At 39.0% G+C, this 22,726-nt stretch overlaps 1 protein-coding gene across 1 annotated transcript in view; it reads right to left on the bottom strand.

Annotated features, from left to right (window-relative positions):
• kif26ab (kinesin family member 26Ab) overlaps window positions 1-22,726 on the bottom strand; it is a 115,291-nt gene that overhangs the window by 62,048 nt on the left and 30,517 nt on the right. The window contains exon 3 of the mRNA XM_079832914.1: window positions 3,044-3,532. Coding sequence (XP_079689040.1) covers window positions 3,044-3,532 — 489 coding nt within the window. The remainder of the gene's footprint in view (window positions 1-3,043; window positions 3,533-22,726) is intronic.

Raw genomic sequence — 22,726 nt, 5'->3', positions numbered from 1 at the left:
ATGAAAGGAAGGAGCCGTTCCAAATTATACAATGCATATCTTTGAACTAGGGGAAAGCATAGAGCTCAGAGCTATTCCCGTTCATGCATAAACTACATGTGCGAGTCATGTGTTCGGGTAAGTACCGCAAGGCAGACAGCTTCTGTTGGTTTTTCAAGACATATCGGACCAGTATAAAAAGGCTTTTTGCTTTGTCAGTGCACAAGCACACGCTGGTAGCTAAAAGCTTCAGTGTCGGTTAAAAGCACTTGTTGACATTAACGCAAAAAGCAAATGCACAGGCATCACTATTGTAAACCCCCCTTTGTCAATAGATGTAACTGTTGACAGGAACAAAAAGGCTCTGTCAGAGGCAACTGCAAAAGATTGTAAAAGCAACATCAACAGCACAAAAAAGATGTGGTATGTATTACAATTAGATACCGCTCTGAAGACAGACAGGAATAGTTGAGCTGTCCACCTGTGGTGGTGAGTTTTGTTTAGATTAACATGCTGAAGCTGTACACTTATACAGCTTCAGCAGTCCACTGTGGAATGTAACAGTGCAGTAAGGCAGGCAGTCAATAAAACACAAGAGTAATAAAATGAACTCCTCAAACTCTCAATCTGCCAAACCTGCATTCTGGTGATTGATCAATATATGGCTGCGGGCAATGTATACGATTATTGTCACCAGTCAATAACAATAAATATATATGCTTTTATTTTAATTGATGTATACACCGATCAGGCATAACATTATGACCTTCCTAAAATTGTGTTTGTCCCCCTTTTGCTGCCAAAACAGCCTTGACCCGTTGAGGCATGGACTCCACTAGACCCCTGAAGGTGTTCTGTGTTATCTGGCACCAATATGTTAGCAGCAGATCCTTTAAGTCCTGTAAGTTGCGAGGTGAGGCCTCCATGGATCGGACTTGTTTGTTCAGCACATCCCACAGATGCTCGATTGGATTGAGATCTAAGGAATTTGGAGGCCAATTCAACACCTCAAACTCGTTGTTGTGCTCCTCAAACCATTCCTGAAACATTTTTGCTTTGTGTCAGGGCGCATTATCTGCTGAAAGAGGCCACAGTCACCAGGGAATACCGTTTCCATGAAAGGGTGTACATGATCTGCAACAATGCTTAGGTAATTGTTGCAAAATGTTCCCCAGGTAAGTGACCCGGCCATCCAAGTGATGTAAAAGAAATGTGATTCATCGGACCAGACCACCTTCTTTCATTGATCCATGGTCCTGTTCTGATGCTCACATGCCCACTATTGGTGCTTTCGGCGGTGGACAGGGGTCAGCATTGGCACCCTGACTGGTCTGCGGCTATGCAGCCCCATACGCAACAAACTGCAATGCACTGTGTATTCTGACACCTTTCTATCAGAACCAGCATTCATTTCTTGAGCATTTTGAGCTACAGTAGCTCGGGGCCAGCCTTCACTCCCACATGCATCAATGAGCCTTGGCCACCCATGACCCTGTCGCCGGTTCACCCCTGTTCTTCCTTGGAGCACTTTTGATAGATACTGACCACTGCAGGCCGGGAACACCCCACAAGAGCTGCAGTTTTGGAGATGCTCTGAACCAGTCGTCTAGCCATCACAATTTGGCCCTTGTAAAACTCGCTTAAATCCTTACGCTTGCCCATTTTTCCTGCTTCAAACACATCAACTTTGAGGGCAAAATGTTCACTTGCTACCTAATTATATATCACACCCACTACCACGTGCCATGGTGAAGAGATAATCAGTGTTATTCACTTCACCTGTCAGTGTCATAATGTTATGCCTGATCAGTGTATATACACTACTGTTCAAGTCCAGTGAACACGGTTTGAAATAGCTGGTGTTTCTGACGTCACAAACTACCTTGTAACCAATCACGTCAACATGTGGGCGGGCTTTAGCATATCATTACTATGCTGTGAAGCAGGGTCTCAAGAGAAGCCGGGTAACCCCCCGGTATTTTATTTGGTGCTATGAAAATTTGTTATATTTAGCAACATAGCGGATTAATTATGTAGATGATGTATATTACAATGTTAAGATGAAATACATATGCCACTGAAATCCTGAGTTGTGCAAAGTGTTTCTAAAGATGCTGATTTTTAGAAGGCAGTTTTTGCCATTGCTGGATAAAACTATGATTTTTTTTTTTTTTTTTATCTTACTGACCCCAAACTTTTGAATGGTAGTGCATACTACCTCATAGTAAACCTCATTGTAAAGTGTAACTGGAACAGCAATACCGATCCCTGCTACATTCATTGGCAACGTGATACTCATTTCCATAAATCAACAGGTGCACTGACAATGTAAAATCTGTAAATGAGACAGCATAAAATATTAACACACAGTCTCAGTGCATTATGTTTCAAGCATGCTCTCCATGTCTAATGTGATTCAGTTATGCAGGTGTTTTCAACTGCGATTCAATCAGACAGCTGCAGCTCACACTGGACCCAGCGTTATAACTGATGCCATGCTGAGGACTTCAGAACAATCTGCTTCAAAAAGCCCTTCAAAGTGAACTTTTCCATACCCATCAAACATTATATGAAAATAACAGCAGCACATTTGACTTGGAAAGATGTCAAAGTGCATCCAAATTACTGTTATTTTCAACCCCTATACTCTACTCTTACTGTGGACGATGAATTCTTTGCAGGGGATACACATGATCACGTATAAATGGAACACATTAGGAGTTTGTTTTTTAGTATAGTAGTAAATGTGATTTGATACATCAGATCAAATGATCACCAGTTCATTAAATGCATAAACAAAAGAGGTCACAATTTAGATTAGGGTCAAATTCTCACTATCAACTAACTATTAACTACAACTTTTACCTTAATAAACTCCCAATTACTGCTTATTAATAGTTAGTTTAGGTATTGGGTAGGATTAAGGGATGTAGAATATGGCAATGCAGAATTAGGCATTAATATGTGTTCTATAAGTACTAATAACAGCCAACATCTTAGTATTGTGCATGCTAATAAGCCACAAACGTGTTGCCGCAAAATATCTTGTGGCTGGGTTGCATACCGGGTTTGGCTGAGGCAGGAAGTTATTGACGCGCGAGATGCTCCACATGCCCTCTAAATACTGCTGGGCTTGAATGGTGACTGAGCTGATGGTCCCCGTCAGAGGTCTTCCTCCCATGGTCACCTGCACACTGGGTTTCAGCGCACCAGCGCTGGGAGAAGGGCTCTGAGACCAGCCCAGCTCACGTTGCCGCTCCCCCACAGGCAGGACGCTGTGCGCTGGGTGAGGTATCCTCGATTTGGTAGGTCTGGAGGAAAGAGTGACCACGTTGTGAGTCGTCAGCCTGGTGGGATGCCCAGGGAAGGTGTTGGAAGGCAGGGATGGCATGTCGGAACCAGGGTACCGCTCTTGGAGAGTCTGAAGTGCCTGCTGTTTTAGCTGCTGTGCAGGGGCTCCGCACACCTGGCACCTCGTTCCTCCATGTCCTCCTTTCAGCGGCCAATCAGGCACTTGCAGCTGGTCAATGATAAAGGAAGCAAATCCAGGGTCCTACAGAGAGGAGAAAAAAGAGGAGAAAAGAGCTGTTACAGGTATAAATAATGCTTGTTTTCATTATGTTTTGCAGATGAATTCTGGCATGGTGTCTAAAAATAACAGTACAAAGTTTTAAATCTCTGAAATTTGAAAATTCTAATAAATAAATAAATAATGATCTTTCTGTAATCAACCCCAACAGCAGCAACAGCAACAACGATAACAATTTGTTTTGTATTTTAGCTATAATTATAATTATATAATTATATATTCTATATATATGAGCTAGCTATATCTACAAATCTCTGTATTTTGAAAATTAAAAACTGAAAAATATATTATATCTATTTTTTAAATAATTTTTTAAACACCAACAACAACAACAATAATAATAAATACCTTATTATTATTATCATTGTAGTATCACTAATAATAATATTATTATTAATTTTAGAATGTGTGTGTATGTGTGTGTTTATTTATTTATTTATTTATTTATTTATTTATTTATTTATTTATTTATTTATTTTTATTTATTTATTTATTTATTTATTTATTTATTTATTTATTTATTTATTTATTTATTTATTTATTTATTTATTATTATTATTTTTTAATGCTGTAAATCTTTTAAATAAAAAAAATACTTTTACATTTATTTATAATAATACAAATAATAGGCCTGATAAATGAATTATCATTTTATGTTTATATAAATATTATAATTATATATAAATGTTATATTTTATGTTGTAAAGAATATAGAATAAAATAATATCATTACTTTTATATTATACTTATTTCAAGATTTATCCATGCTCACGGTCTAAAATAACGAATCATTTCAAAGTAACATTAATAATGAAAATGCTCATTGTTTTTATAACAATAACATTTTATTAGCCAGTCATTTAAAAAAATATGCAGAACCATGTGTATTTGGGTGAGTTTTGCTGATCAAAACCAGCACAGCCATAGCCTGCAGACATTTAGATAAGATTTTCCTAGTTGTCCCAGAAGCCTCATCGTAATTATAATATTTCAAACTAAGCAGAGCTGAAAAGTGAGAGTTTTGTGGGTGGAAGGATTGAGCGGCGGGGTGGGGTGGTGGGCGTTAGGGTGTAAAGAAAACAACAGCTGAGCCCGGGCATGAAGCACATTGCGGCGTGTATTTACATTTGATAAGACTCCCAGCAGGGAGAGATATGACAAGAGACCCAGCATGAAAATAATCATCTCCCATTCAGTGCCAGGGGCATGACGCCAGTCTACCTGATGGACAGGGGCTTATGTCTGTGTACTCGCACTCAAACACAATGAAGTGCTCGGAGCAGGTAACTATTGCTACAATACAAGATCACTTATCATGATACTACAACCGAAAATAAAGGATTAACCAGGCGCCTGTATTAAAACACTTAAACATGTGAATTGATAGGAAATTAATTACATGCTTGTATGGATTTTAAAGGGATTCCTCACTTAAAAATGAAAATTCAGTCATCTATTCATGGACATTTTTTCTCTTGTGTTCCACAAAAGATAGAAACCACAGGTTTGGAATGACATGAGGGTGATATGATGACAGAATGCTAATTTCACAGCAAACTATTCATTCGCAGCACTCGTTTCTAATGCTGTAATTACTCTTTCACATCCACACACACTTCTGGTCGAATGTGAGACAAATCTCACACTCTAGATCAGTATTAATGACTGAATGAAGCCCAGGACTGCATTAATGTTTATGGAGCCTGGTTTTCTCAGAGCCACAGTAGTAACCTGGATGAGCGAGAGCCCAAAGGGACTACCACTAAATTAGGATATTTACTGCAATTAAATCATAATTACTACACAAACCCCTCAAACAGACTTCAATATGCAAGCAAAAATCATCCTCAACTCCTCTGTTAAATAAAATATGGGCTCTCCTACAGATGGTTGGCAATGCAGGCGGATATGTTTGTGATTTGCGCCCTGAATTTAAACTTCTCAGCTCAGGTGTGCTAAAGTCCAATTACAAAATATTCTATGTGGGACTATTCAAAAGGGCATGAATATTTAAAGATGATCATTTAGATAAATATTCGAATATCGTAGCCTGGGTATGTGTTTTCATATTTTTCTATCCTGGTGGGGACTTCAACCTGAATGCACAGACCCATGGGGACTCGTGTCACCGTGGGGACCTAAATTGACGTTAGAATATACAGTTTGTACAGTATAAAAACCATTACATCTATGGAGAGTACCCACAAAGATAGCGAATCAGACATATGTGTGTGTGTGGTTCAGGTAAACCCTTCATGATGGGGACAAAATGTCCCCACAAAGATGCAATATCCAACATCCTTGTCCTTGTAGGGTCATTTTTTGGTCCCCATGAGGAAAACAGCTTATAAATCATACTAAGTGATGTTTTTGGGTTTGTAAAAATGCAGAACGTTTTGTGTGATGGGTAGGAGTTGGTTTAGGAGTAGGGTTAGTGTTAGAAGATAGAATATACAGTTTTACAGTATAAAAATCATTATGTCTATGGAAAGTCCCCATAAAACCTACACGGTCTCACTCCAACTCGTCACATATTGACGCTTGGTCAGGATCCCTTCACTCTAAAAAAAAAAAGGTTCTATATAGCACCAAAAATGGTTCTTGGCTCGTAATCATAGGGGAACCTTTTTTAGTGCTATATAGCACCAATTTTGGTGCTTCAGTGGTGCTTCAGCGGTTCTTCAGAGGTTCTTCAGCGGTTCTTCAGAGGTTCTTCACCGGTTCTTTGACTAAGGTGCTATATAGCACCTCTGAAGAACCGCTGAAGAACCACTGAAGCACCAAAATTGGTGCTATATAGCACTAAAAAAGGTTCCCCTATGATTACGAGCCTTTTTTTTTAGAGTGTTTGGCTTCACTTTTTAACGCACAGGGTACACCTTTAGAGTCATTTTCTGACATGTAGGGAAGTCCATTCATTTCAGTTGACGCAATTGGTCGCGAGACACACGAGAGCCAATGCAATTTCACTATCAAAGCTGACGTAATATGTCTTCAGAAGGCATTTTTTGATTGTGATCTTTGGCCGATGGAGACGCTGATCGCTTTTGGGGATTTCCTTCACACAAATCAATCGTTTGGCCCCGGAACACTTGGAATATTTGTACTTTTTGAATAAATTGTGTCTTCAGTCGGCTATATCCTGTGTTTTATTTCATAAAATACACAAATGGGTAGGTTTTGGAATGGGGTTTGGTATAGCGTAAATAAAAAAAATTAATACAATAAATGAATGGAGCACCCTGCATGTCGAAAATTTAAGCTAAAGTGTGCTCCTGTGCTTTGAAAATTGACGACGAAGGGTCCTGACCGAGCGTCAATATGTGACGAGTTGGGAGTGATAAAACATGGTTGATAAAACATGTGCGTGTGTGTGTGTCACTTTAGAATGTTTGCTCATCTGCAATTTATTTCTAAAATGTTTCATGTCAAATGGTAGAACGACATTCTACAGATGTTTTCATGACGTTTATGATTTACACTATATTTACACACAAAAGTTTGGCGTCAAGATTTTTTTTTAATATTACACTGCACAATTGTTTTCAACATTGATGATAATTATTGATAATAATCATAAGAAATGTGGTCTTAAGCACGAAATCAGCCTATTAGAATGGTTTCTGAAGGATCATGTGACCCTGAAGGCTGGAGTAATGATGCTGAAAATCCAGCTTTGCGTCACAGGAACAAATGACATTTTCAAATAGGAAACTGTTGTTTAAAAAAGTAAAATGATTACTGTTTTTACTACATTTGATCAAATAAATGCAGTCTTGGTGAGCATAAGAACATTATTTCAAAACCTCTTTCAAAATTGTACTGACCCCAATCTTTTATGTGTGGTTGGATGTAATCTGACATTTTCAAGGTTAAACAGGATTTTCAATGAAAAATGAAAGGTGGGATTTTATCCATCTGCACTTGAACCACTGAAAAGTGGTTGTTACATATCAGAATGAAGCCAGTTGCTTGGAGGGGTTTGAAAAAGTAAGTCATTTCAGAGGTAGAGCAAGTTTAATTTTAGTGAAAAATTGCAAACCTGTTTTACAATCCTTGAAAAAACAGACAGAATCGTGAATAACAAGACCAGGAACTTGTGTTAAAGTGCCCATTGCTTTTTCAAATATACTGTACCTTTCATGCAGTGTGTAATATAGCTGTTTGTGGATGTAAAAGATCTGCAAAGGTTTAAAGATCAAAGTGCACTTACAAGTAAAGTAATTGTCAAGATAGAATCGATTCTGAAATGCCAAAAACAAGTCGTCAGCGATTCCAGTCTCAATTCCTGTTACACACCTATTTACATGACAATGTAACACATTTGCACAATGCCAGCCTCTGATCTTCATTGGCTGCCTGCGAACAACTTTGCCCCGCCCTTAAACACTGTGCTTGTGGCTGAGACTGGAAGAGTTTGGTTAATGTTGTCGACATGTCGAGAAGACGCTGTTCTCAGTGCTGTGTGTGAATCCACTTTGCTGTATTTCAAAAGGATGAGAACACGCGCTGGAATTCATACGGAAAATATGAAAAAACGACGGCACTGTTACTTTTTGAGTCACTGTTTATAAAGCGCTGAGGAAGACGCAGAGCTATAATTAAAATATGGTAATAGGTGTTTGGTTTCTGACACGTGACGTAAGCGGTTGACCAATCACAACAGACTGGGCCGTTTGACCAATCAGAGCAGAGCAGGCTCTCAGAAAAAAGGGGTTTAGAGAGACTGAATCTTTGAACTAACCGTTTTCAGACTCTTTGAGAAATGAGGTGCATGTAAACCTATTGCAGGAGACATCTAAAACAAAATTAGAAAGATAAAATAGCATAATAGGGGCACTTTAAGACTCTACATGGGGTGAATTCTGATTTCGCATGGACTTGAAGACATACATGTAGTTGCTGCGGTACAGTAAAATGTACCGCCATTAGGATGGTATCATCCGTCTACCAGTGCCAGAAAGAGAATTAATAAAAAATTGAGAAGTGAGAGAGAGTGAGCGAGAGAGACAGGATAAGAGGTAAGATGAGGGTTAGACCCCTAGCCTTGGGGCTTGTAGTTGGCCATTGTGTGACTTTATTGGCAGTCAGCTCCGGGTTTTTATGAAGCTCTGGGGATGAATGCAGGGGCCTATCTGCTGATTAGTGATGCACTAAAGAACAGAAAGCGAACAGAAGGATAAATGACTACATGTGTGCCCTCAGCCCGCTAGTCAGACTGTCTCTAAAACTAATGATGATGAGATATGAGTGTGGGGAAAGGACAGAGAATACAAGGGTGGGGGATGAGCCACAGAGATACATGTGAGTGAAAAAAGAGAGAAAGGAAAGGGAGACGCAGAAGATACAGCTGACAAATGAGAAGGTGAAAAGAGAGAAAAAACATAAGATGAATTGAATCATCATTGAATCGTTATTTTCCTGTTTATCACTGTAAAGTTGCTTTGAAACAATCTGTTTGAAAGCACTATAAATAAAGGTGACTTGACTGAGCCTCCAGCAACTGGCAAAGGTGATTTGGCACTTTTGCTGCAGGTATGTGAGGGAGGAGCTTTTCTGAGGTTGCGTGAAAGTCCCAGGAACAGCTGTTGCCACACACCCTGTAGTGAAAAGGTGAGCGCTGGGTCTTTTCACAGCAGGCCATTAATACACATTTACTATACTCTAAAAAGCTAAAGACCACATCCAAAGCTAATCCCTGTGGACCGCTAACACAAACGCACACACATATGCCATGGTCAAACCACCCAAACGCACTGTAGCCCAGGAGGGATTCCTAAACAGGGTTATAATGTAAGCTATAGACCAGGAGCTCTGAGATCCTCTGGGCCTCTATGGGTGTAATTACAGGAGCATAGGACGGCGTGTGTGTGTGTGTGCGTGCATGTGCGTGTACCGACATCCATATCAGTGTGTGTGCATGTGTGTAATAAGAGCATATGGGGTTTGACTTTCCTTGGCTGCCAATAAAAAAATGGTGGTGCTATAGCTTCTCAAATGTGAACCTAATTATGAGTTTTAAAAAATTGCTTTATCTTGAGATTTATTAACAGATTTTAGATTAATTAAAGAATCCCGATACCTTGTATGATTAATCAGCTTTACTATGATTATTTCTAGGACTATTTAAAAAACGATACAAAGTTCACATTAATTTGTGATTAATTAATTATGCATTATTATAAGACATAAATGTAAAAACTTCACTGCTCTTATTTTGTAGAAATGGAGTTATAAATATTGGCAGTGTGATGTTCAAATGTTTGGGGTCAGTAAGATTTCTTTTTTTTAAGAAATACTTTATTACTTTTATTCAGCAAGGATGCATTAAACTGATCAAAGGTGAGAGGAAATACGTTTACATTGTTACAATATCTATATCATCTGAACTCTCTATTTGTCAAAAAAATTTATCACAGTTTCAACAATAACTGTTTCTTGAGCACAAAATCTACATATTAGAATGATTTATGAAGAATTTCAGCTTTGCCATCACAGGAATAAATGACATTTTACAATATATTAAAATATAAAACACTTTTTCTTTTATTGTAATAGTATTTTGTAATATTACTGTATTTTTAATCAAATAAATGCAGCCTTGGTGAGCAGAAAAGAATTCTTTCAAAAACATTTAAAAAAAATTCTGACACCATTTGTTGGTAGTCTACATAATATAGTTTAGACTGTTATTTTATAAGTCATTTCAATTGTTGCAAGTTGAATGAATGAATAAATGAATGAAAAAAACCAGTGAAAACCAGTAACACAATCTGCAGTAAGACAATCACACACGCACGCATGCACACACACACACACACACACACACACACACACACACACACACACACACACACACACACACACACACACACACACACACACACACACACACACACACACACACACACACACACACACACACACACACACACACACACACACACACACACACACACACACACACACACACACACACACACACACACACACACACACACACACACACCACGGGAGAATGAGACACAGGGTCATTAGAAACACAGATGTTTCACAGACCACAGTTGGCACTCTCTCATTACAGTCTGATTGATTATATCCTCTGTCAGTGGCATTATTATTTGTATTCTGCATGCGTATGATACAACTTTACTTATTACACAGCTTTCTCAAATTGCAATTGTAATTTCTTTATTGTAATTGTTCAATCACAGCTTTACTTTTGCTGTGCATTATACCAATAAACTCTCCATCCATCCATCCATCCATCCATCCATCCATCCATCCATCCATCTATCTATTATAGTTACAACCACTTTACGTTGAGTGCTGGATAAAAAGCCTATAAAAATTCCCAAAATTACACAATAAATTATACGATTCCAATATCAATTAATCAATTAAAATGTCTATAAATTTGGAAAAAGTGTCAGGTTTCATAAATCAAAGCTAACGTGCATCACACAGTCAAAAGATCAAAACCTCTCTTAAACACTGGCCTGCTTTCGAATCAGTTGTACTAAACCTTACTAAAGCGAAGAAAACGTGATTACTGTGCTCAATTTAATCTTGCATATGTTTTCTGAGAAATTTAGTCATATTAATCCAGATTACTGACCAGCAAAAATCCTTCTAAAAAACTGTCTTCAGTTAGCTAGCCATATTTAAAAAGTAGCCTACATAATGCACATGTGGTCGAAGTTAGCAAAATGTACCTTTCATGTGTAGTTTACAGTCGAATTACTTTATTTTTGCAGTTGCTTATAGACATGAACCTCTTCAATCTCCAGGGTCCATGCAGAAAAGAATGCAGGTATTTCCCAATCACCTATCCATCAAAGATCGATCTCAACTGTAAGAAACTTAAATGCCTTTTCCTGTTCACTGGGGCTTGAAAAAGAAACCAGTTTTCTCCCGAATTGTTTGGATAACCCACAATACTGTCTCCCATCTGTCTGTCACCCTCCCATTCATCTTCTCATGGATCACTCCAGCTGTCAGTGCCTCGTCAAACCCTGGATGGGCAGCCAGTCAGCATTGAGGCTGCTGTAAACACAGACTATTTTTTCCCAAAGCTTCTTTAAGCTTAAATTGCAGTCTGTTGCTGCAAGACAAACTATAAGCACTTGTCTGCATGTTTAACTTAACTTAACTTAACGATATTCCCAGATCTTGTAAGCTGCCTTGCTGTCCGCATCCTATAGGAAAGCCTGTTTACACCACGGAATAAAAAATAAAACTGAAATTGCATTTTTATCTTACAATTCTAATGTTTTGCAATTCTGAGTTTATATTTCACAAATTTTCTCTGAATAGCGAATTTATTATGCATTATTCTGACTTTTTTATTGCAGTTTTTTTAGTTTATATCTTTTACTGTTGAGTTAACAGATGTAAATGTTGGTTCTGATAGAAAGGTGTCAGAATATACAGTGCATCGCAGTTTGTTGCGTATGTGACTGCATAGCCACAGACCAGTCAGGGTGCCCATACTGATTCATGGCCACCGGTGAAAGCGTCAACAGTGGGCACGTGAGCATCAGAACTGGACCACGGAGCAATGGAAGAAGGTGGACTGGTCTGATGAATCACGTTTTCTTTTACATCACGTGGATATTAGGAAGGTGGTCATAATGTTATGACTCATCAGTGTACAAAACTTGGACTGTGAGAAAAACAGTCATAATTGTGAGATAAAAAGTCACAATTACCTCTATTATTATTTATATATAAAAGAGAGGCAACTCACAACCAAGGGAGTTAGCATGTTGCTTAGTTCAGTATTGAATTAAATATATTTATAGTCAAATCTCTCCAACTTAGGTGTTTTTCCCCATTACAGTGATTGCTTTCTACATAAAGCCCACAGGTGATGCCTGGTAACAATAATTTGGACTTAAAATGCTGTCTAGATAGGCAGCTCACAAAGTTTGAGAGCAGAACTCATAACTCCTTGGAGTTTTATGTGACCCAGGGCTAATAGTTAAACTTCATTAAACTAACAATGCCTCCTTACATTGCACTAGAGACTCACTTACGCATGCATATTTATACATGCTCACCGGCTTATTTTCTGCAACTAATTAAAATAGTTGATTTGCAGAGACTGCTTGGAAACTCTCCAGAGTGCTCTTGCTTTATTTATCTCTTTAGCCAGAGTTTATGGAAATTAAAGAAAACAATAAATCAACTCTTCAATCTGTTTAGAAGTACAGCTGCCTGCAGAAAGGTGAAGAACAGGGAAGGAAAAGTAATTGCTGCAAGGGATTGTGGGTGTTCTTGACTATTAATAAGCTAATCAGGGTGGATGGCACCACTGAGCACTTTGGGAAAGAGCAGTATCCGAGTGAAGAGTCAATGTGTGTTCAGGCTGACAGCAGCTCAATCACTGATGAATGTGATTTCACCAAGTGCAGCATGTTCTTGATTCAACATCCTTGTTGATCCTGGAAAAACATTCCAACCAACCAATCAGATTTGAGGGACAAGTTTACAGTTGATGTCAAGTTTAGGCTTATAATCAGGGTTAGGTGTTCCCTAGTCTCGCGTAGCCAGACCTTCAGACTGCCGGCAGAAGGTCTGGAGTCTATCGCAGGTTTCATTGGTCAAGGACCGCCCAAGAGGACGTTTGACTGACACGCAACCAATCACAGTTTGTTTTGTTCTGCTTCATGTTTAGATGCGTGAAAATGTAAACTCGATGTCCCTGCAATAAAAGACCGGCGTGCATCTATAAATGATTCATTCAATAACTTTTTGCAAGTTTACTGCAACAATGGAGGTGCAAACTTCACATAGGCTGCTCTTGAAATTCCAGCGTTTAGTTGATCCTGGTTGGCGCTCATTGTCACAGTTGTAAACATGACGGCGGTCGTCTTCCACAAAGGGGTTTGGCAACACAGCATTTGTTTCTAGGCGGACCGTTAAAGAACACAACAAGCTCGTCTCACGGACATCCTGTAGATGTTGACTTCGAAACTCCTGAAGTGTTTCCAGATAAGTGTGCCATATGCATCAGACGTTCAGCCAACAGTCCATAGGCGTGACGTCTGAGGCTAAGACTAGGTGTTCCCTGGTTAGGTGTTATCATTTGCCTCTGATATTAGGGATAAGTTATGGGTAGGGTTTAGGGGTAGGGATAGGGTTAGAACTAAATTTTTTGACAAGAATGTTCCTCCAAGATCAACAAAATATGATGATCCAGTGACATGTCTTACCTGGCAAAATCACGTTGACCAGCAAAGTATATACCACTTGATGGCGGTCAACAAATGTACGCTAGAAAGATTAATCTTAGTGTAGTGTCTGCGCTATTTCTCTCCAGAAGTCATGAGCGATAAAAATGTCTTTGTACTCTAGAGTTGCGGTCATCTCTAAGCCCCTTCCACAAGTGCTAGTCAAAAAGCACTAAGTTTCATCAAAGACTATATATATAGAAAGACGGTTCACTCCTATTACTCATGAATGGGAGGAAATATAGAAAGACGGTAGCCTGACGTTGTCATACTCAATTCTAGTCAGAATATGAGTCTGATACTGCTCCGTTAGGCTGTGATTATGGGGCGTGTTTCAACCGAACCAGGAAAGATCTCAATTGGATAGACCTACAACCAATCAGAGCAACTGAGCGACGCATAACGTTAGTTATGCACACAGTGTTGCCAAGTCTGCGGTTTTCCTGCGGGCTGTTTTTCCATGTCCGCAGGTTGAAGCGACCCCAATTATGTGATATTTAGACCCAGGAATGCGAATTTTAGCAACGCCATTTTTTTCCGGGCTGAAAGACAGTTCACTTCTATTACTCATGAATGGGAGGAACTGCAATGCGCAATATGGCAAAATTGTCCCGCCTTCTAAAGTAAAAGAGCCAACCGCTGATCGGTAAACTCATTGCCCCACTGCAGCTGCCATTAGAAGCTCCGGTTCCCATAGAAACCTGAGACTCGTGCTTAGGACTGCGCGGTGGCTCGTTTAGCCTGAAAATTACGCTTTTTAATGCTATTTGAGCATTAGAAACAAAATTAATGGGACAGTTTTTTGCTGATTTGAAATATGTTAATTCAATTTTGAGTTCGACAAGCAGTTATTGAGATTCCAGAATTCCCCCATTCAAATAGATAGGACTTGGTCTTGCCCGAAATAGCTGCCCAGAGGCGATGCAAATATGGACACAGAGTGAACAGACTTTTCTTGATAGGGACTATGGTTGCGTATCCAGTAGTTCGTTGTTGTTCCGTCTCTGCAGCCGTTCTTTTTACTGTGAAAAACAGGCTGGGCCAGTGTCGCCACCTTGTGGACGAACTACTTGATGCAAAACAATTCAAGGCACCCTAGGGCTGCGCTTAAGTCCAATTTTTGATGCCTTCCCTTGCTAACTTCCCTCTGTCTCGTTCACTCTGATGTACGTCATTGCTTACTTTGCACGAGTGCCCACTACTGGCGGAACCCTTGAAATGTGTTTAAATGGAACACCCTAAGCCCTTGATCACTTGTATCTGCTATGGAGCTGATTTAATATTTGCATTTTTTTTCCTTATGCATTTGTATTACTCACCCAATTTATAGCTCTGTATATATGCTTGGGTTGTTAGAAAAAATAAATATAAACATATTAAATATGAATATATTGATATATTTATATTAAATATAAAATATTTAAAATACACAATGAAAATGATAACAATACAATAAACTATAACTGTGTCAAAAAAAAACAGTCTGCTTAAGGTATTAGCAACAAGTATTAAATGCGGTTAAATGTCAAAATAATGCCAATATCATACACTAGAGTTGTGTGGGGTGGGGGTAAATTAAGCGCGGCCTGCTGTGACGTCGATCTGCCTGTGTACAATAAACAAGTGTACATGTAGAGTAGACTCGCTCCCTGTGTCAAAATCAAGAGGTCGAGGGTCTGTCTTAATAAATTAAGAACTTTCCTTTTCCACTTGACGAAAATTAACGCACTTCAAAATGGTGGTAGGGATTCCCCCGAGGGGAAGTGCTTAGGGAAGTTTGTGAGTGTATGTCTAAAAGTGGAATTAAATGCAGCATTGCACACTATAGAGTAAGGGCCTGTTCATATAGAAAGCATTTTATTCCACTGCGCTGCATTTGCGTTGTCTTTCTATGTAAAAATATGCTAGAGGGACGTGTTTGACTATTGTGCTTGCCTCTCGCATCTTTTGCAGGGTCTAGCACAAAATATGGCATTCTAAGGGGCCGCACATGTCACGCCTTTTGCATGCTCAACTTCATAATTTTAAACGCAGACGCCCAGCAAGCACGCTCACAATAGAGAGCGAAGTCATGGCAATGAATCCAATCTGCTGTCTCTTTCTCTCTCTATTCATATCCTAAAAAATCAAAGTACCTCAATCCACAAACACTGCACTCTAAAAGATCCATCTTTCACGAACTTTTCCACAGCTCTAAGCCTCCTCTCAACTTCTTGTAAGCCCTACCGGAGCCATCTGCTTTCAACAGAGACCTGCTCTCTCGGCTTTAACACACACAAGCCCATGTGGGCGAGAAGAGAAGTTAATTACCTAGTGAAAAATGCAAACAGGAAGAGGTAAACACACAAACACATGCATCAGTAATTTGCATGAGCTCCACTCGTCTGCAACAGCAGCACGGAAACTGATGAGATTGCTCGCTCTAAAGCACTCGTCCCTAGAACTCAATCTCTAAAGTCACATCTAAAGCAGCAAATCAGCATAATTAGGAAGAGTAATTCACACAAGAGGCTGGTGTCTTAGACCGCTCCGAGTGTGTAAACTCTGGAGTGGGATGTGATTAGATGACTCTGGCTACATAATTCACAGTACGACATCTGCTAGACAAAAGATGTGAAAGTATGAAAACAAATATATTTTTCTCAGTTGCATGGGGCAGTTGTGGCCTAAAGCTTAGACTTTTAACCAGAAGGTTGTGGATTCGATTCTCAATACCGGCAGGAAACGATTGAGGTGCCCTTGAGTAAGGCATCTAACCCCCAATCACTCCCTAGGCGCCGCAGTGAATGACGGCCCACTGCTCCAGGTGTGTGTGTCCACGGTTTGCAGTGTGTGTGTGTTAACATGGATGGGTTGAATGCAGAGGACAGATTCAGAGTATGGGTTACCATACATGGCCTTCACATCACTTCAATTCACTAAATATGTAAGGTAACTTGTGGGTTGGTTAAAATGACTCAATAATCAAATGTGTATTTAGATTTTTTTTTATAATCAAAATGTCCTTTAAAACACAACTTATATTCAGATAACATATACAGATCATTTGCAACAACAGATGATGAAAGATGGCAACCAGTGACCTAAATCATTTTTCACTGGTAACAACAATTGCCTTTCAGCATAATCAAATGTAATTCAATCTGCCCAAACAATTGGAGCAAGGCCAAGTTCACAAGGACGTACACATAGGAAAGAAAAATCATGTCTTGTTAATCATGAATCTCATTTGTTTCTCCTATACAGCGACTCGTGTTAAATGGAGAGTAAATTGAGAAACCTGCTTGATTTTCCAGATTCTCAGCAAGAGTTTTAGGCCTTGTCCAAAAATCTTTTTCTCTCCGTTTTGGCCTTCCATCTAGCCTGACGTCGTCATACTCAATTCTAGTCAGAATATGAGTCTGAGACCGATCCGTTGGGCTGTGATTATGGGGCGTGTTTCAACCGAACCAGGAAAGACCTCAATTGGATAGACCTACAACCAATCAGAGCAACGGAAGCAACGCATAACGTTAGTTGTCAAATGTCAACAGAACTCAACTGCACTGTGTTGCCAAGTCCGCGGGTTGAAGCGACCCCAATTATGTGATATACAGACCCAGGAATGCGAATATTAGCAGGCAGCCCTGCCAAAATAACACATATTTTGTCCTGCATTCCGAGCTGTGGTGTGGACTGTGAAAATGGAGGAATTTGAAAACGACGATGCATGTTTAGTCATGTGATGCATATTGAACTGATAGATCTCTATGTTTATACCGATATTGTGCCTGTTATATGCTATTCACTTTCACACTGTTGCTAAAGATATGTTACTTTGTACACTCTTCATATCGCAGTCCTGCAAAGATGACAAAAATGTACTAGCAATTTCTGTCCTGTGCCAAAACATGAGAGCAGTTGTGTTTTTGACCAAACATGAAGGCTGCATCCGAAAACTGGAAAATGCTGCCTTTCGGAGGACACATTGCAAGGTAGGAAGGCATCAAGGCACATCTGAATCCAATGTTAGTTTCACTTCCTGCCTCCTGAGAGACCTTCATCTGATCGATTTTTGAAGGCAGCATAGATGTATCCTTGGCTGCCTTTGATAACCCACAGTCCTATGCGTTCCATTTGGTGACAGTTTAGCTAGAAAAAGAAAGATGGTGTCTCAAAGCTGCAGTTGCTGATCAGTTTGTGTGTAAATGTAGCCTGACAAACCAGACCCTCATCAAGATGTTGGGTCTGGGAACACACCTTTGGCAGGGCTCAATCCGAGGGGCGGGATAAACGGTTGTCTTTCAAATTCCCTCTGCACGCAATAGGATAACGCTACAACCAACCAGAATCCGGTCTGCAAAACTCAGAACGCATCTTCCTTTCTTAAAAATGACTTCAGTGCCGTTCTTTGTTCTTTTCTCAAAGAAAAGCTTAACTCCAAGTCTTCCAGAGTCAACCAAAGCCAATTTGAAAGACCGCTGTTCGCCAGCTTCTTTGTTTACAAGTAGCATGCGGAACCGCCGGAACTCTGCCGTCATTATGTTAAGCCCACCCACAAACTCTATACACGATGTGATTGGCCTGACCAGACTACCCTGGCTGCAAATTAGATTTGCTGCCGCTAGGGTGTGTCTAGATTTCTAGTCTAGTGTAAATGAACATTTTTGACCAACTTTTTCCACTTCTAATGTAATTTCTAGTGAGAAATTACTACTGTAGTAATTCAATCTTTGTATAGTTCTCACCAAAGCTCGCTTTATTTAGCTGTAGATCATTAAACTGTTACACTGCCTTAGAAGTCTGTCAGAAATCAGTTTCGTGAGGTGCCTTCGTGTGCTTATGCTGCCTTACAAGTCATTGCCTGATAAGGCAGCGAGGCAACAAGTTGAGAAGTCAGCTGACTAGTTTTTCGGATGCAGCTATAGTCTCACGCAGCCAGAAGGTCTGGACTCTATCGCAGCTTTCATTGGCTAAGGACCACCCAGAGGCCGTCTGACTGACATGTAAAGCAACCAATCACAGTTCCTTTTGTTCCACATCATGTTTAGGGGCATGAAAGTGTAACGTCGATGTCCCTACAATAACCGACCGTTGTGTAAAACTCCTGGAAGTATTTTAAAGAATCTATGCCGCAAACTTTACATACTTTTGAAAATCCAGTGTTTAGTTGATCCTGATAAGCACTCATTGTCACAGATGTAAACACAACAGCGCTCTTCGTTCAAGAGGGGGTTTGGCATCACGGCATCTTTGTTTTCAGGTGGACTGTTAAAGAATGCAACACACACGTCTCCCGGACATCCTGTAGAATTAAACCAATCTGATGACGACTCCGAAAATCCTGAAGTTAGGTAGGCTGAGACTTTTGAAATGAAAACGCCATTTTCAAATGTATCCAGATTTATGTAGATGTAGCCTTAAAACCCCTCCAAATCTCAAGTGTCTCCATATGTTTTAGAAGACATTGCAACTACTCAAATATTTCTCATCAACTCTCCAAAAATTATCTGAATTATGCTATTCAGCAGAGCAGCTGCCCAATTTATCTATTTTTTTTTTTTTCATAAGGAATTCATTAGGAAAAACATTACTTAATAGAAAAGTAATATTTGTTTGGCTGTTAAATCTGTGTGTCAAAAAAGTCAATTAAATAATCCAATAGACATCAGGATTAAATAAGCCTTTGTGCTGCAGATATTTGGACACACATCAAGACAGGCATCCAAGACTCTCGGAGATTGGCAGGTCTGAATGTTTTCTTTGGGTGAATAGAGACGTCTAGACACAGCGAATAAAGATAGACTGATAGACAGAGGATTCCCGAACCCTTCTCCGTCTGGAGCAGACATAAGGCAGAACACACAAATGAATCGCCTTAATGACTGTAAAAATGCTTTCTCCTATTCATTCTCTCCCTTTATTTAAATCTTTGCTTATCAAAAATAGTAACAAAAGGTGTTAAGCCACTTTGTGTGACAGTAACAATTGGAACGACTATAAATGGCCTTGAAGTAAACTACACAAAGGCAAAATCTATCTGCAACTCATTCATGGCAGGATGAGGTGAGGAAACCCTGACTTATAATGGGAAGAATTGAAATGACAAAATTATATAAGGAGAGGGATTGTGAAGATGGGACAGAGAGAAAAAGAAAGATTACCTAGGTGCTTCAGATTGTTTCTACTGAACCAGTATTATAGCTGTCATTTATCAGTGCTAAAATGTCTCTTTTTATGGAAACAAGGCAAAAAAAAAGAAACTCTCCATGCCTATTTAAACTCTTTCCCTGAACTCCATTGAAAACATGTTCAATTTGTCATGCTCTAGAAGCACTACACCTACATAAATGCATCTCTCCTGCACTTACAGAAAACGTTGATGGATTCATACCGCCTGTTGGTCCTCTGTCCATCAAGGCAATTAAAACGTGAAAGCGTTCGGAGAATATCTCCAACAGTGATGTCACAAGCGTCAGTGTGCAATGAGGTAGCAAGAAAGGCCAAGGCTAAATCCACTCTGATTTGCATATGAATGAGAGCCTATTACATTGAGGGTTCATTACATTATTTTTAATGGCTTGACACATGCAGTCATGTACCCGGTTAAAGCGAGGCTGAGCGGCATTACGGACACTCTCTTTATCCAGACGAGGGACATTCAGTGAAGACCAGTGTTTTCCTGCTTTCTGAATTTAGGATCATAAAGATGGGAAAAAAGTGTATAAATAGTTCAACGCTTCTAGCGCTGTGTCAATACATTTGAATGGCTTGAGCGGATACACAACAGCTTCACCAACTATACAGGTGTTTGCAGCAAGTTTTGAAGCATAGTGTGCATTGATTATTACGTCAACCATATTTACAGGATCATTTTATTATGGAGAGTGATGGAGATACAACATTGTTAACATTGATGTTAATGTTTTTCTTGTATTTAGCCCTCAGGTATTCCTTGCTAATTGGTCACACTCATACTCATTGATGGTCAAATGTGACCATACACCTTAACTATTTTTCAATTAAATAAATGTTCTATATTTTAGTTCAATAATATTGATTGAATATTTTAAGGAGATCTTTTGGTACTAAATACTATTTGTGCAATAATTATTGTCAATTAATGACCACTTTAAATATTTATCTTCTAATATTTTAATTATTTATATTACAGTTAGTATAGTAATTAAGGTTAAAATAGAGAATTCCAATTCAAAGAGGCAAATTAGAGTCATTTTGTGGCTGGAAAAATAATAATTTTCATTTGTAATGCCATTACCCACCAGGTGCCTGTATGGCTCTTTAATAAATATACATGTATCTAGTCTAGTTGCTCAAAAAAGTATTGCAGATCATAACTGCTTACTTATTTTTGGGATTTGCATTTTGATAAATATTTAGACATGATCGAACACTAGATTTCTTTAAATGTGAAATTTTAAAATGTTAATAACTTACATCCTAAAATTTTTAATGATACTTATATAAGCACACACAAGTGAATATTAATGAATTCAAGCAAATATAATTTAACCCAAGAAACGTTTAAAATAGTGCTAAGGCAAACTTTTTTTTCCGTTATGTACAGTAGGCTATATAGTATACACATGAATTCATGAATCAAGATCGAAATCGATATTTGTGCCAGTCACACCCCCCACCCGCAGTGAATAAGCTAACGTCCCAAAAAGTCGCGTGTTCCTTTAAATTGGGAGAACAGACCACAAATGTGCAGTATATGTTGTCCTTTTTCATACTGTTAAAGCAGAATGCAAAGGGAAAAAAGAAAATAATCATGAGGAAAAGAATGCAGCGACTGAAAAGAGCTCTTGCCATATACAGTATATTCTTGCTATAGCATGTCACGTTAAGTGTTATGCTATTCTCATGATGGCTGAAAATAAAACGTCAAGGAACACTGACAGCTCATTCAGTCAAACTGACGGATAAGCTTTATTTGTAGGGCAACCGTATGATTTTAAATTATTAGTTTCAGTCGTTTTTAATGGAAATTCCCCAAACCGGAAGTGCCACCCATAATTCAAAACGCAGTAGGCTCGTCAGGAATAAGGTGGATAGCATCGCTGTTGAACAGTAATCGGCTGGTGAAGTGGATTTACTTATTAACAAAAGTTATCATGAGCATAATGTTTGAAGCAGGTGTCATAATACATGTCAGTAGACCAGGAAGATTTTAAAATGAGCGGGTCATTCAAATAAACTTAAAATCTTACCTTCATGCTGTGGAAATACAAACCGGAAGACAGGACACAACGAGCGCAGCGATTAAAAGGGGCAGGGCTACATAAAGTCTGTAAGTTAGTTATATGGCTCTCTGGAATACTTGATTCTGATTGGCCAAATGTCTTTGCATAATGACCAAGCTTCTCACATAAAAATAAAAATGTCATACCCATTTGGTAACTAGCAATGAAATATGCAGAATAATGTATGGTCAGCCGGTCATTATTGTAAAATAATACCACATTTATTTTGCGATCATAACCAGCTGACTGTACATAATCTGTTAGAGATCAGGTCTGGTAGATAAAAGGTTGTTGGTTCAAACTCCAGAAGGGCCAGTTTTGCTCTCGAGCAAGATATTTAATTCTAGGTTCAAGGGCATTGTAAAACTGGTTTGGGAAAATAAAAGAGAAAAAGAACTAAAATAATGCAGCATTAAATAATTTAAAAGGCAGTAAATAGAAGGTCAAACTTCTTTAAAGAAAGGGAGTACCGTACACAGTGTGTCAAAGCATAATATTTTCCAAAAAATATAAAACAGAGGGCTTTTGTGTGTAGCTGACAGCGTGCAATTGCTTTCTCTCTACAGTCAAACTCAAAGTAGCATTTAGAGTAAATCAACTCCAGGCTATAATGAAAGAAATGAGGAGATCGCTGTCTAGAGCCAAGGTTAATAATCACTGAATTCCTTAATTAGCTA

Source organism: Gobio gobio (assembly GCF_949357685.1).
Source record: "Gobio gobio genome assembly, chromosome: 13".
In the NCBI taxonomy this organism is placed as follows: Eukaryota; Metazoa; Chordata; class Actinopteri; order Cypriniformes; family Gobionidae; genus Gobio; species Gobio gobio.
This window is presented reverse-complemented; position numbering and strand designations above follow the sequence as displayed.